The 18,002-nt window shown below is 35.2% G+C and overlaps 1 protein-coding gene across 2 annotated transcripts in view; it reads right to left on the reverse strand.

Annotated features, from left to right (window-relative positions):
* Window positions 1-17,507, reverse strand: part of zgc:162297 (uncharacterized protein LOC555865 homolog) — a 27,504-nt gene extending 9,997 nt beyond the window's left edge. For both annotated transcript variants that reach the window (XM_061893407.1, XM_061893405.1), the window contains exons 1-5: window positions 17,416-17,507; window positions 17,279-17,361; window positions 17,035-17,215; window positions 16,816-16,966; window positions 7,717-7,844 (exon numbers count right to left, since the gene is read on the reverse strand). In XM_061893407.1, coding sequence (XP_061749391.1) covers window positions 7,717-7,844; window positions 16,816-16,966; window positions 17,035-17,215; window positions 17,279-17,361; window positions 17,416-17,488 — 616 coding nt within the window. In that variant the 5' untranslated portion in view covers window positions 17,489-17,507. The remainder of the gene's footprint in view (window positions 1-7,716; window positions 7,845-16,815; window positions 16,967-17,034; window positions 17,216-17,278; window positions 17,362-17,415) is intronic.
* Window positions 17,508-18,002: the final 495 nt, after the last annotated feature.

Below are 18,002 nucleotides of genomic sequence, written 5' to 3' on the forward strand. Positions count from 1 at the left end.
ACTATGATTAAGTACACACAAGTACGACTATAAAGTACACACAAATATAAAGTACACACAAGTACTATCATATAGTACACACACATACTATGATTAAGTACACACAAGTACGACTAAAGTACACACAAATATAAAGTGCACACAAGTACTATCATATAGTACACACACATACTATGATTAAGTACACACAAGTACGACTATAAAGTACACACAAATATAAAGTACACACAAGTACTATCATATAGTACACACATATACTATGATTAAGTACACACAAGTACTATCATATAGTACACACACATACTATGATTAAGTACACACAAGTACGACTATAAAGTACACACAAATATAAAGTACACACAAGTACTATCATATAGTACACACACATACTATGATTAAGTACACACAAGTACGACTATAAAGTACACACAAATATAAAGTACACACAAGTACTATCATATAGTACACACACATACTATGATTAAGTACACACAAGGACGACTATAAAGTACACACAAATATAAAGTACACACAAGTACTATCATATAGTACACAAATACTATGATTAAGTACACACAAGGACTACTATAAAGTACACACAAATATAAAGTACACACAAGTACTATCATATAGTACACACACATACTATGATTAAGTACACACAAGGACGACTATAAAGTACACACAAATATAAAGTACACACAAGTACGACTATAAAGTACACACAAATATAAAGTACACACAAGTACTATCATATAGTACACACACATACTATGATTAAGTACACACAAGGACGACTATAAAGTACACACAAATATAAAGTACACACAAGTACTATCATATAGTACACACATACTATGATGAAGTACACACAAGTACGACTAAAGTACACACAAATATAAAGTACACACAAGTACTATCATATAGTACACACACATACTATGATTAAGTACACACAAGGACGACTATAAAGTACACACAAATATAAAGTACACACAAGTACTATCATATAGTACACACATACTATGATTAAGTACACACAAGTACGACTATAAAGTACACACAAATAAAGTACACACAAGTACTATCATATAGTACACACATATACTATGATTAAGTACACACAAGTACTATCATATAGTACACACACATACTATGATTAAGTACACACAAGTACGATTATAAAGTACACACAAATATAAAGTACACACAAGTACTATCATATAGTACACACACATACTATGATTAAGTACACACAAGTACGACTATAAAGTACACACAAATGTAAAGTACACACAAGTATTATCATATAGTACACACATACTATGATTAAGTACACACAAGTACGACTATAAAGTACACACAAATATAAAGTACACACAAGTACTATCATATAGTACACACAAATACTATGATTAAGTACACACAAGTACGACTATAAAGTACACACAAATATAAAGTACACACAAGTACTATCATAGTACACACACATACTATGATTAAGTACACACAAGTAAGACTATAAAGTACACACAAATATAAAGTACACACAAGTACTATCATATAGTACACACATACTATGATTAAGTACACACAAGTACGACTATAAAGTACACACAAATATAAAGTACACACAAGTACTATCCTATAGTACACACACATACTATGATTAAGTACACACAAGTACTATTGTAAAGTACACAAATACTATGATTAAGTACACAAGGACGACTATAAAGTACACACACATATGATAAAGTACGCACAAATACTACCATAAAGTACACACAAATATAAAGTACACACAAATACCATAAAGCACACATACTACCATAAAGAACACACATACTATGATAAAGTACACAAAAGAACTACAATAAAGTACACAAGTACTACCAAAAACTACACACATACTATAAAGTACAAACAAATACTATCATAAAGTACACACAAATACTATCATAAAGTACACACTCATATGATAAAGTACACACGAATACTACCATAAAGTACACACAAATACTATAAAGTGCACACAAATACTGTCATAAGGCACACACAAGTACTATGATAAAGTACAATCTACTACCATCAAGTACACGCAAATACTACATAAAGTACACACAAATACTACCATGAAGTACAGACAAATAATATCAAAAAGTGCACACAAATACTGTCATTAAGTACACAAAAGTACTATGATGAAGTACCAACATTGTACTACCATAAAGTACACACAAATACTATCAAAGTACACACAAGTACTATCATAAAGTACACACAAATATTATCATAAAGTACACACAAATACTACCATAAAGTACACATAAATACTACCATAAAGTACACACACATACTGCTGTAAAGTACACACAAATGCTACATAAAGTACACACACATACTACCATAAAGTACATAAAATTACTATCATAATAAAGTACACACAACTACTGCATAAAGAACACACAAGTACTATCATAAAGTACACACAAATATAAAGTACACACAAATATCATGATAAAGTACGCACAAATACTACCATAAAGTACACACAAATATCATAAAGTACACACAAATACCACCATAAAGCACACAAATACTACCATAAAGAACACACACTTTCTATGATAAAGTACACAAAAGTACTACAATAAAGTACACACAAATACTACCAAAAAGTACACAAATACTATCAAGTACACACAAGTACTACCAAAAATTACACAAATACTACCATAAAGTACACACAAATACTATCATAAATTACACACTAATATCATGATAAAGTACACACAAATACTACCATAAAGTACACACAAACACTATCATAAAGTGCACACAAACAATATCAAAGTGCACACAAATACTGTCATAAGGTACACACAAGTACTTTCATAAAGTACACACAAACATCATGATAAAGTACACACAAATACTACCATAAAGTACACACAACTACTACCATGAAGTACACACAAGTACTACCAAAAATTACACACAAGTGCTATCATAATAAAGTACACACAAATCCTACATAAAGTACACAAATACTACCATAAAGTACACACAATTACTATCATAATAAAGTACGAAAAAATACCACATAAAGTACACACAAATACTACCATTAAGTACACACAAGTACTATAATAAAGTACACACAAATGCTATCATAAAGTACACACAACTATAATGATAAAGTACACACAAATACTACCAACAAGTACACACAAATACTACCATCAAGTACACAGTGCCATCAAGTACACACAAATACTACCATAAAGTACACACAAGTACTAACATCAAGTGCACACAATTACTACCATCAAGTACACACTACCATCAAGTACACACAAATACTACCATAAAGTACACACAAGTACTACCATCAAGAACACACTACCATCAAGTACACACAAATACTACCATCAAGTACACACAAATACTACCATAAAGTACACATAAGTATTACCATCAATTACACACTACCATCAAGTACACTCTACCATCAAGTACACACAAATACTACCATAAAGTACACACAAGTTCTACCATCAAGCACACAAATACTATCAATTACACCCAAGTACTACCATCAAGTACACACTACCATCAAGTACACACTAATACTAACATCAAATACACACAAATTCTACCATCAAGTACACACAAGTACTACCGTCAAGTGCACACTACCATAAGGTACACTCAAGTACTACCATCAAGTACACACAAGTACTAACATCAAGTACTAACATCAAGTACACACTACCATCAAGTACACACAAATAATACTATCAAGTACACACAAGTACTACCATCAAGTACACACTACCATCAAGTACACACAAATACTACCATAGAGTACACACAAGTACTACCATCAAGTACACACAAGTACTGCCATCAAGTACACAAAAATACTAACACAAAGTACACACAAGTACTACCATCAAGTACACAGTGCCGTCAAGTACACACAAATACTACCATAAAGTACACACAAGTACTAACATCAAGTGCACACAATTACTACCATCAAGTACACACTACCATCAAGTACACACAAATACTACCATAAAGTACACACAAGTACTACCATCAAGAACACACTACCATCAAGTACACACAAATACTACCATCAAGTACACACAAATACTACCATAAAGTACACATAAGTATTACCATCAATTACACACTACCATCAAGTACACTCTACCATCAAGTACACACAAATACTACCATAAAGTACACACAAGTTCTACCATCAAGCACACAAATACTATCAATTACACCCAAGTACTACCATCAAGTACACACTACCATCAAGTACACACTAATACTACCATCAAATACACACAAATTCTACCATCAAGTACACACAAGTACTACCGTCAAGTGCACACTACCATAAGGTACACTCAAGTACTACCATCAAGTACACACAAGTACTAACATCAAGTACTAACATCAAGTACACACTACCATCAAGTACACACAAATAATACTATCAAGTACACACAAGTACTACCATCAAGTACACACTACCATCAAGTACACACATGTACTAACATCAAGTACACACTACCATCAAGTACACACTAACACTACCATCAAGTACACACAAGTACTAACATCAGTACACACTATCATCAAGTGCACACTAACACTAACAGTAAGTACACACAAGTACAAACATCAGTACACACTATCATCAAGTGCACACTAACACTACCATTAAGTACACACAAGCACTAACATCAGTACACACTACCATCAGGTGCACACTAACACTACCATCAAGTACACATAAGTACTCCCATCAAGTACACAATAGTACTAACATCAGTACACACTAACATCAAGTACACACTAATACTACCATCAAGTACACACAGATACTACCATAAAGTACACAAAAGTCCTACCATCAAGTACACACAGATACTATCAAGTACACACAAGTACTACCATCAAGTACACACTAATACTAACATCAAGTACACACAAGTAATAACATCAAGTACGCACTACCATCAACTACACACAAGTACTACCATCAAGTACACACTACCATCAAGTACACACAAATACTACCATAGAGTACACACAAGTACTACCATCAAGTACACACAAGTACTGCCATCAAGTACACAAAAATACTAACACAAAGTACACACAAGTACTACCATCAAGTACACAGTGCCATCAAGTACACACAAATACTACCATAAAGTACACACAAGTACTAACATCAAGTGCACACAATTACTACCATCAAGTACACACTACCATCAAGTACACACAAATACTACCATAAAGTACACACAAGTACTACCATCAAGAACACACTACCATCAAGTACACACAAATACTACCATCAAGTACACACAAATACTACCATAAAGTACACATAAGTATTACCATCAATTACACACTACCATCAAGTACACTCTACCATCAAGTACACACAAATACTACCATAAAGTACACACAAGTTCTACCATCAAGCACACAAATACTATCAATTACACCCAAGTACTACCATCAAGTACACACTACCATCAAGTACACACTAATACTACCATCAAATACACACAAATTCTACCATCAAGTACACACAAGTACTACCGTCAAGTGCACACTACCATAAGGTACACTCAAGTACTACCATCAAGTACACACAAGTACTAACATCAAGTACTAACATCAAGTACACACTACCATCAAGTACACACAAATAATACTATCAAGTACACACAAGTACTACCATCAAGTACACACTACCATCAAGTACACACAAATACTACCATAGAGTACACACAAGTACTACCATCAAGTACACACAAGTACTGCCATCAAGTACACAAAAATACTAACACAAAGTACACACAAGTACTACCATCAAGTACACAGTGCCGTCAAGTACACACAAATACTACCATAAAGTACACACAAGTACTAACATCAAGTGCACACAATTACTACCATCAAGTACACACTACCATCAAGTACACACAAATACTACCATAAAGTACACACAAGTACTACCATCAAGAACACACTACCATCAAGTACACACAAATACTACCATCAAGTACACACAAATACTACCATAAAGTACACATAAGTATTACCATCAATTACACACTACCATCAAGTACACTCTACCATCAAGTACACACAAATACTACCATAAAGTACACACAAGTTCTACCATCAAGCACACAAATACTATCAATTACACCCAAGTACTACCATCAAGTACACACTACCATCAAGTACACACTAATACTAACATCAAATACACACAAATTCTACCATCAAGTACACACAAGTACTACCGTCAAGTGCACACTACCATAAGGTACACTCAAGTACTACCATCAAGTACACACAAGTACTAACATCAAGTACTAACATCAAGTACACACTACCATCAAGTACACACAAATAATACTATCAAGTACACACAAGTTCTACCATCAAGTACACACAAATACTATCAAGTACACAAGTACTACCATCAAGTCCACTTTACCATGAAGTACACACAAATACTACCATAAAGTACACACAAGTACTACCATCAAATACGCACAAGTACTAACATCAAATACACACAACCATCAAGTACACACAAATACTACCATAAAGTACACAAAAGTTCTACCGTCAAGTACACACAAATACTACCATAAAGAACACGAAAGTTCTACCATCACGTACACACAAATACAATCAAGTACACACAAGTACTACCATAAAGTACACACTACCATTAGGTACACACTAATACTACCTCAAGTACACACAAGTACTACCATCAAGTACACACGAGTACTAACATCAAGTACACGCTACCATCAGGTACATACAAATACTACCATAAAGTACACGAAAGTTCTACCATCAAGTACACACAAATACTATCTAGTACACACAAGTACTACCATCAAGTACTCACTACCATCAAGTACACACTAATACTACCATCAAGTACACACAAGTACTACCATCAAGTACACACAAGTACTACCATCAGGTACACACTACCATCAGGTACACACAAATACTACCATAAAGTACACACAAGTACTAACATCAAGTACACACTACCATCAAGTACACACAAATACTACCATAAAGTACACACAAGTACTAATATCAAGTACACACTACCATCAAGTACACACAAATACTATAAAGTACACAAATGTACTACCATTAAGTACACACAAATAATGTCATAAAGTACACACAAATACTACCATAAAGTACACAAAATTGCTACCATAAAGTACACACAAATAATATCATAAAGTACACACAAATACTACCATAAAGTACACATAAGTACTATCATAAAGTACACATAAGTATAAAATAAATTGATTTTGTAAATGTGATGGTGAAAAATAATGTTAGACTTAATTTAATACAATCATTAAAAAAACATAATTGGATTAAAAACAATACATTATGCAAAGATGAATGCTTAAAATAAATTGGTGACTTTATCACCCTAAAATATATATTTTGGAGAATATTATTAAAGTAAAAAAACTTCTCTTGGCTTCATTTACTTCAAAACATGAAGTAAACTAGTTGTTTGGCCTCATTGTGAAAGAGTGATGATAACCATAGAACATTTGGGAGCCTGCATTACTGCGACTGGCCACAAGTGGGCGGGGAAGAGACTCAGCGTACCTCGTAGCTCCTGGAGGTCGGCTTCCTGTCCCGTGGACGCGCCGGTGATGACCAGTCCGTCTGAGAGGAAGAACTCCGCCGCTCGAGCCGTCTCCAGGGTGCTGACGTCCGAGGTCAGCGCGTGAGAACTGCACAGGCGGGGAGACAAGGAGGACACCACCTGGACTTAAGTACTGGGACGTCTGCGGGGTGGACCCTGCTTGCTCCCCTGGCTACAGAGAAGGCCAGGATGTCCACTGCAGTGGACATTTGTGTTCCGCATGGCAGGCCATGATTTTTTACACAAATTGTGCAGCTCTGACAAAAGAAATGCACAAAAAAAACACCTGGAGGCCAACGTCCACTACAGTGGACATTTGTAATTTGCAGAACATGACTATTTTTAACTCAACCTTGAAAAAGAAAATTGACCAAAAAACCAATGTCCATTGTAGTGGACATTAGTGTTTTGCATACTCTGGCTTTTTTTTCTGCAATATTTTTAACTCTAAGAAAGAAAACAGACCAAAAAAACAAATGTCCACTTTAGTGGACATTATTTTTGTGCACACGAGGGCTTTTTTTCTGCAATTATTTTAACTGACAAAAAATCCATCCATCCATCCATTTTCTACCGCTTATTCCCTTTTGGGGTCACGGGGGGCGCTGGCGCCTATCTCAGCTACAATCGGGCGGAAGGCGGGGTACACCCTGGACAAGTCGCCATCTCATCGCAGACTGACAAAAAATATACACCAAAAACAAATGTCCATTGTAGCGGACATTAGTGTTTTGCATACTCTGGCTTTTTTTTCTGCAATATTTTTAACTCTAAGAAAGAAAACAGACCAAAAAAACAAATGTCCACTCTAGTGGACATTATTTTTGTGCGCACGAGGGCTTTTTTTCTGCAATTATTTTAACTGACAAAAAATATACACCAAAAACAAATGTCCATTGTAGTGGACATTAGTGTTTTGCACACGAGGGCTTTTTTTCTGCAATTATTTTAACTGATAAAAAATATACACCAAAAAACAAATGTCCATTGTAGTGGACATTAGTGTTTTGCATACTCTAGCTTTTTTTTCTGCAATATTTTTAACTCTAAGAAAGAAAACACCCCAAAAAAACAAATGTCCACTCTAGTGGACATTATTTTTGTGCGCACGAGGGCTTTTTTTCTGCAATTATTTTAACTGACAAAAAATATACACCAAAAACAAATGTCCATTGTAGTGGACATTAGTGTTTTGCATACGAGGTTTTTTTTTCTGCAATACTTTTAACTCTAAGAAAGAAAACAGACCAAAAAAAACACATGTCCACTCTAGTGGACATTATTTTTGTGCACACGAGGGCTTTTTTTCTGCAATTATTTTAACTGACAAAAAATATACACCAAAAACAAATGTCCATTGTAGTGGACATTAGTGTTTTGCATACTCTGGCTTTTTTTTCTGCAATATTTTTAACTCTAAGAAAGAAAACAGACCAAAAAAACAAATGTCCACTCTAGTGGACATTATTTTTGTGCACACGAGGGCTTTTTTTCTGCAATTATTTTAACTGATAAAAAATATACACCAAAAAACAAATGTCCATTGTAGTGGACATTAGTGTTTTGCATACTCTAGCTTTTTTTTCTGCAATATTTTTAACTCTAAGAAAGAAAACAGACCAAAAAAACAAATGTCCACTCTAGTGGACATTATTTTTGTGCGCACGAGGGCTTTTTTTCTGCAATTATTTTAACTGACAAAAAATATACACCAAAAACAGATGTCCATTGTAGTGGACATTAGTGTTTTGCATACGAGGGTTTTTTTTCTGCAATACTTTTAACTCTAAGAAAGAAAACAGACCAAAAAAAACACATGTCCACTCTAGTGGACATTAGTGTTTTTGCATACAAGGGCTTTTTTTTGCAATTATTTTAACTCTGACAAAAAAAAATATATACCAAAATCAAATGTCCATTGTATTGGACATTAGTGTTGTGCATACTAGGGCTTTTTTTCTGCAAAAATGTTAACTCTCAGAAAAGAAAACAGACCAAAAAACAAATGTCCACTCTAGTGGACATTAGTGTTCTGCATACTAGGGCTTTTATTTCTGCAATAAATTTAACTCTAAGAAAGAAAACAGACCAAAAAACAAATGTCCACTCTAGTGGACATTAGTGTTTTGCATACGAGGGCTTTTTTTCTGCAATTATTTTATCTCTGACAAAAAAAATATATGACAAAATCAAATGTCCACTTTAGTGGACATTAGTGTTTTGTATACTAGGTCTTTTTTTCTGCAATAATTTTAACTCTAAGAAAGACCAAAAAACAAATGTCCACTTTAGTGGACATTGGTGTTTTGCATACTAGGGCTATTTTTCTGCAATTATTTTAAGTCTGACAAAAAAATAGACCAAAACAAATGTCCGCTCTAGTGGACATTAGTCTTTTGTATACTTGGGCTATTTTTCTGCAATAATTTGAACTCCAGCAAAGAAAAAACACACACAAATGTCCAGTGCAGTGGACATTTGTGTTCTGCATCTAAGGCTGTATTTTTTTACACAAATTGTGTAACTCTGACAGAAGAAATTGACTAAAAAATAAAAAAAACAGCCACTGTAATGGACGTTGGTACACCTGGAAGCCAGAGTCCACTGCAGTGGACATTTGTAATTTGCATAACATGACTATTTTTAAACTCATTTTGTAACTCAACCTTAAAAAAGAAAATAGACCAAAAAACAAATGTCCACATTTTTTTCTGCAATATGTTTAACTCTAAGAAAGAAAACAGACAAAAAAAACAACAAATGTCCACTCTAGTGGACATTAGTGTTTTGCATACGAGGGCTTTTTTTCTGCAATTATTTTAACTCTGACAAAAAAATATATATACCAAAAACAAATGTCCATTGTAGTGGACATTAGTGTTTTGCATACGAGGGCTTTTTTTCATCAATATGTTTAACTCTAAGAAAGAAAACAGACCAAAAAAAACAAATGTCCACTCTAGTGGACATTAGTGTTTTGCATAAGAGGGCTTTTTTTTGCAATTATTTTAACTCTGACAAAAAAAATATATACCAAAATCAAATGTCCATTGTATTGGACATTAGTGTTGTGCATACTAGGGCTTTTTTCTGCAAAAATGTTAACTCTCAGAAAAGAAAACAGACCAAAAAACAAATGTCCACTCTAGTGGACATTAGTGTTCTGCATACTGGGGCTTTTTTTCTGCAATAAATGTAACTCTAAGAAAGTAAACAGACCAAAAAACAAATGTCCACTCTAGTGGACATTAGTGTTTTGCATACGAGGGCTTTTTTTCTGCAATTATTTTATCTCTGACAAAAAAAATATATAACAAAATCAAATGTCCACTTTAGTGGACATTAGTGTTTTGTATACTAGGTCTTTTTTTCTGCAATAATTTTAACTCTAAGAAAGACCAAAAAACAAATGTCCACTCTAGTGGACATTAGTGTTTTGCATACGAGGGCTTTTTTTCTGCAATTATTTGATCTCTGACAAAAAAAATATATACCAAAATTAAATGTCCACTTTAGTGGACATTAGTGTTTTGTATACTTGGTCTTTTTTTCTGCAATAATTTTAACTCTAAGAAAGACCAAAAAACAAATGTCCACTTTAGTGGACATTGGTGTTTTGCATACTAGGGCTATTTTTCTGCAATTATTTTAAGTCTGACAAAAAATAGACCAAAACAAATGTCCGCTCTAGTGGACATTAGTCTTTTGTATACTTGGGCTATTTTTCTGCAATAATAACTCCGGCAAAGAAAAAACACACACAAATGTCCAGTGCAGTGGACATTTGTGTTCTGCATCTAAGGCTGTATTTTTTTACACAAATTGTGTAACTCTGACAGAAGAAATTGACTAAAAAATAAAAAAAACAGCCACTGTAATGGATGTTGGTACACCTGGGAGCCAGAGTCCACTGCAGTGGACATTTGTAATTTGCATAAAATGACTATTTTTAAACTCATTTTGTAACTCAACCTTAAAAAAGAAAATAGACCAAAAAACAAATGTCCACATTTTTTTCTGCAATATGTTTAACTCTAAGAAAGAAAACAGACAAAAACAACAACAAATGTCCACTCTAGTGGACATTAGTGTTTTGCATACGAGGGCTTTTTTTCTGCAATTATTTTAACTCTGACAAAAAAATATATATACCAAAAACAAATGTCCATTGTAGTGGACATTAGTGTTTTGCATACAAGGGCTTTTTTTCATCAATATGTTTAACTCTAAGAAAGAAAACAGACCAAAAAAAAACAAATGTCCACTCTAGTGGACATTAGTGTTTTGCATAAGAGGGCTTTTTTTTTGCAATTATTTTAACTCTGACAAAAAAAATATATACCAAAATCAAATGTCCATTGTATTGGACATTAGTGTTGTGCATACTAGGGCCTTTTTTTCTGCAAAAATGTTAACTCTCAGAAAAGAAAACAGACCAAAAAACAAATGTCCACTCTAGTGGACATTAGTGTTCTGCATACTGGGGCTTTTTTTCTGCAATAAATTTAACTCTAAGAAAGTAAACAGACCAAAAAACAAATGTCCACTCTAGTGGACATTAGTGTTTTGCATACGAGGGCTTTTTTTCTGCAATTATTTTCTCTCTGACAAAAAAATATATATAACAAAATCAAATGTCCACTTTAGTGGACATTAGTGTTTTGTATACTAGGGCTATTTTTCTGCAATTATTTTAACTCTAAGAAAGACCAAAAAACAAATGTCCACTTTAGTGGACATTGGTGTTTTGCATACTAGGGCTATTTTTCTGCAATTATTTTAAGTCTGACAAAAAAATAGACCAAAACAAATGTCCGCTCTAGTGGACATTAGTCTTTTGTATACTTGGGCTATTTTTCTGCAATAATTTGAACTCCGGCAAAGAAAAAACACACACAAATGTCCAATGCAGTGGACATTTGTGTTCTGCATCTAAGGCTATATTTTTTTACACAAATTGTGTAACTCTGACAGAAGAAATTGACTAAAAAAAACAAAAAACAGCCACTGTAATGGATGTTGGTACACCTGGGAGCCAGAGTCCACTGCAGTGGACATTTGTAATTTGCATAACATGACTATTTTTAAACTCATTTTGTAACTCAACCTTAAAAAAGAAAATAGACCAAAAAACAAATGTCCACATTTTTTTCTGCAATATGTTTAACTCTAAGAAAGAAAACAGACAAAAAAAAAACACATGTCCACTCTAGTGGACATTAGTGTTTTGCATACGAGGGTTTTTTTCTGCAATTATTTTAACTCTGACAAAAAAATATATATACCAAAAACAAATGTCCATTGTAGTGGACATTAGTGTTTTGCATACGAGGGCTTTTTTTCATCAATATATTTAACTCTAAGAAAGAAAACAGACCAAAAAAAACAAATGTCCACTCTAGTGGACATTAGTGTTTTGCATAAGAGGGCTTTTTTTTGCAATTATTTTAACTCTGACAAAAAAAATATATACCAAAATAAAATGTCCATTGTATTGGACATTAGTGTTGTGCATACTAGGGCTTTTTTTTTGCAAAAATGTTAACTCTCAGAAAAGAAAACAGACCAAAAAACAAATGTCCACTCTGGTGGACATTAGTGTTCTGCATACTGGGGCTTTTTTTCTGCAATAAATTTAACTCTAAGAAAGTAAACAGACCAAAAAACAAATGTCCACTGTAGTGGACATTAGTGTTCTGCATACTAGGGCTTTTTTTCTGCAATAAATGTAACTCTAAGAAAGTAAACAGACCAACAAACAAATGTCCACTTTAGTGAACATTAGTTTTTTGCATACTAGGGCTTTTTTTCTGCAATAATTTCAAGTCTGAAAAAGACAACAGACAAAAAAACAAATGTCCACTGTAGTGGACACTTGCATTTTGCATACTAGGGCTATATATTTGCAATAATTTTAACTCTGAGAAAGAAAACAGACCAAAGACAGATGTCCACTGTGGTGGACATTAGTGTTTTGCATACTAGGGCAACTTCTCTGCAATAATTTCAAGCCTGACAAAGAAAATACACCAAAAGCAAATGTTTTGTTTTGCACACTCTGGCTTTTTTTTCTGCAATCATTTTAACTCGGACAAAGAAAGTAGAACAAAATGAAAAACACTAATGTCCACTGTAGTGGACATTTGTTTTTGGTCTATTTTCTTTTTCGAGTTAAAATGATAGCAGAAAAAAATTTACCAATTTTGGTCAATTTTTTTCTGCTATCATTACCAAAAACATACCAAAAACAAATGTCCACTACACTGGACATTAGTGTTTTTCATTTTGGTCTATTTTCTTTTTCTGAGTTAAAATGATAGCAGAAAAAAAATTGACCAAAATGAAAAACACTAACATCCACTGTAGTGAACATTTGTTTTTGGTCTATTTTCTTTTACCGAATTAAAATTATATAAGAAAAAAAATGAAACAATTGGTAAAAAAAAATTCTGCTATCATTTTTACTATCATTTTGGTAATGATATCAGAAAAAAATTGACCAAAATTGGTCAATTTTTTTCTGCTATCATTTTAACTCTGACAAAGAAAATAGACAAAAAATGAAAAATACTAACGTCCACTGTAGTGGACATTTGTTTTTAGTCTATTTTCTTTTACCGAATTAAAATGATATAAGAAAAAAAATGAAACAATTGGTAAAAAAAAATCTGCTATCATTTTTACTATCATTTTGGTAATGATAGCAGAAAAAAATTGACCAAAATTGGTCAATTTTTTTCTGCTATCATTTTAACTCGGACAAAGAAAATAGACAAAAAAAGAAAAATACTAACGTCCACTGTAGTGGACATTTGTTTTTGGTCTATTTTCTTTGTCCGAGTTAGAAGGATAGCAGAAAAACATTGACCAATTTTGTTCAATTTTTTCCTGCTATCATTACCAAAACTATAGTAGCAATGATAGCATTTTTTCTGCAATCATTTTAACTCGGACAAAGAAAATAGACCAAAAACAAATGTCCACTACAGTGGACGTTAGTGTTTTTCATTTTGGTCTATTGGTATATTTTAACTCGGACAAAGAAAATAGACCAAAAACAAATGTCCACTACAGTGGACGTTAGTGTTTTTCATTTTGGTCTATTTTCTTTGTCCGAGTTAAAATGATTGCAGAAAAAATGCTATCATTGCTACTATAATTTTGGTAATGATAGCAGGAAAAAATTTAACAAAATTGAACAAAGAAAATAGACCAAAAACAAATGTCCACTACAGTGGACGTTAGTGTTTTTCATTTTGGTCTATTTTCTTTGTCCGAGTTAAAATGATTGCAGAAAAAATGCTATCATTGCTACTATAATTTTAAAAATAGTGTTTTTCATTTTGGTCTATTTTCTTAGTAGCAATGATAGCATTTTTTCTGCAATCATTTTAACTCGGACAAAGAAAATAGACCAAAAACAAATGTCCACTACAGTGGACGTTAGTGTTTTTCATTTTGGTCTATTTTCTTTGTCCGAGTTAAAATGATTGCAGAAAAAATGCTATCATTGCTACTAAGAAAATAGACCAAAATGAAAAACACTAACGTCCACTGTAGTGGACATTTGTTTTTGGTCTAATTTCTTTGTCCGAGTTAAAATGATAGCAGAAAAAATTGACCAAAATGAAAAACACTGACGTCAAAAACAAAGAAAATCGATCAAAATGAAAAACACCAACGTCCACTGTAGTGGACATTTATTTTTGATCTGTTTTCTTTCTTACAGTTAACATTTTTGCAGAAAAAAAAAGCCCTAGTATGTAAAACACTAATGTCCACTAGAGTGGACATTTGTTTTTTGGTCTGGTTTCTTTCTTAGAGTTAACATTTTTGCAGAAAAATAGACCAAAAACAAATGTCCACTACAGTGGACGTTGGTGTTTTTCATTTTGGTCGATTTTCTTTGTTTTTGACGTCAGTCTTTTTCATTTTGGTCAATTTAAGACTCCGGCTTATTAGTGATTCCTAAAGCCCAAAAAAAAGTCTGCGGGCTATAGAGCGTTTTCCGTTCGGGCTCCAGTACTCTGGAATGCCCTCCCGGTAACAGTTCGAGATGCTACCTCAGTAGAAGCATTTAAGTCTCACCTTAAAACTCATCTGTATACTCTAGCCTTTAAATAGACCTCCTTTTTAGACCAGTTGATCTGCCGCTTCTTTTCTTTTTTTCTCCTATGTCCCCCTCTCCCTTGTGGGTCCGATGACCATGGATGAAGTACTGGCTGTCCAGAGTCGAGTTCCAGGATGGACCGCTCGTCGGGACCCGGGATGGACCGCTCGCCTGTGTATCGGTTGGGGACATCTCTACTTTGCTGATCCGCCTCCGCTTGGGATGGTTTCCTATGGACGGGACTCTCGATGCTGTCTTGGATCCGCTTTGAACTGAACTCTCGCGGCTGTGTTGGAGCCACTATGGATTGAACTTGTGAAGTGAAGTGAATTATATTTATATAGCGCTTTTCTCTAGTGACTCAAAGCGCTTTACATAGTGAAACCCAATATCTAAGTTACATTTAAACCAGTGTGGGTGGCACTGGGAGCATGTGGGTAAAGTGTCTTGCCCAAGGACACAACGGCAGTAACTAGGATGGCGGAAGCGGGAATCGAACCTGAGACCCTCAAGTTGTTGACACGGCCACTCTACCAACCGAGCTATATTCGCCCAAATAAAATATAATTCACAACTTTCACAGTATCATGTTAGACCCGCTCGACATCCATTGCTTTCGGTCCCCTAGAGGGAGGAGGTTGCCCACATCTGAGGTCCTCTCCAAGGTTTCTCATAGTCAGCATTGTCACTGGCGTCCCACTGGGTGTGAGTTTTCCTTGCCCTTTTGTGGGTTCTTCCGAGGATGTCGTACTCGTAATGGTTTGTGCAGTCCTTTGAGACATTTGTGATTTAGGGCTATATAAATAAACATTGATTGAATTTTTTTCTGCTATCATTTTAACTCGGACAAAGAAAATAGGCCTACAACTAATGTCCACTGTAGTGGACGCTGGCTCTTTGGAGGAAGTTGTCCCCCTTGCTTCCTGGTCTCGCACTTCAAAGACCTCACCTGTGCTTCTTCTTGATGTCAGTGAAGATCTGCACGTGCTCCGCTCCGATCATCCTGCGGTACCGCAAAAGCTCTCCCGCGCAAGCGTCCACGAAGCCCTCGTCCGCCACGTGGGAGAAGACGAAGCCCTCGGCCCGGATGAAGTCCAGACCTTTAAAGATGGCGACAGAGGAGCTGGGACCACGGGAGGCTACCAGAAGGTTCCACGTGAGCGAGAACCTGAAGCCAGGGCCACCGCCAGCGCCTGGCGGTTGGCGGACGACAGGACCTGGACCCCGAGAGGCATGGCCGGGCAGATGGTCCTCACCGCGGCGCAGACGGACGCCATGCAGGCGCACACCTCCGGGCCCGGAGACAAGGAGTAGGGGAGGTCGTGCATGTTCTCCAGGATCACCGCGTCCTGGGAGGACAGCAGACAAGGCGACATTTTGTGGAACGCTTAGGCGACTTCGAAGATTATTACCAGTCCTGCGTCGCGGTAGATGGTCGCCTCCTTGCAGGCTTCGTCAATGATTTGGGACATCTTCATGCCAGCCAGGGGAGAGCCTGGAAGACACGATTCAGGGAAGAAAAGCAGCGACAACTACTTTATTGTCTTACCTGGCAAAGCTGGGACGTGAATCATCCCAATAACGACACCTTTCAGGCGTCCAAAAAGCGTCCGCCATTTCATGGTTGTTTGTCTTGCTGGTGTCACGTGACGGTCCAAAGGTCCACGCACAAACCCACCGGCCTTTATTGATTGGTCATGTGACCAACAAGACCACCACTGTTAGAGATTTCATTGATATAACCTGATATATTGAACGATATTGTCTGCGATGAGGTGGAGACTTGTCCAGGGTGTACCGCGCCTTCCGCCCGATTGTAGATGAGATAGGCGCCAGCGCACCCCCGCCACCCCAAAAGGGAATAAGCGGTAGAAAATGGATGGATGGATGATTGATTGATACTTTTATTAGTACAAACCCTGTTTCCATATGAGTTGGGAAATTGTGTTCGATGTAAATATAAACAGAATACAATGATTTGCAAATAATTTTCAAGCCATATTCAGTTGAATATGCTACAAAAACAACATATTTGATGTTCAAACTGATAAACATTTTTTTTTTTTTGCAAATAATCATTAACTTTAGAATTTGATGCCAGCAACACGTGACAAAGAAGTTGGGAAAGGTGGCAAT

This window comes from Nerophis ophidion, linkage group LG02 (genome assembly GCF_033978795.1).
Source record: "Nerophis ophidion isolate RoL-2023_Sa linkage group LG02, RoL_Noph_v1.0, whole genome shotgun sequence".
In the NCBI taxonomy this organism is placed as follows: domain Eukaryota; kingdom Metazoa; phylum Chordata; class Actinopteri; order Syngnathiformes; family Syngnathidae; genus Nerophis; species Nerophis ophidion.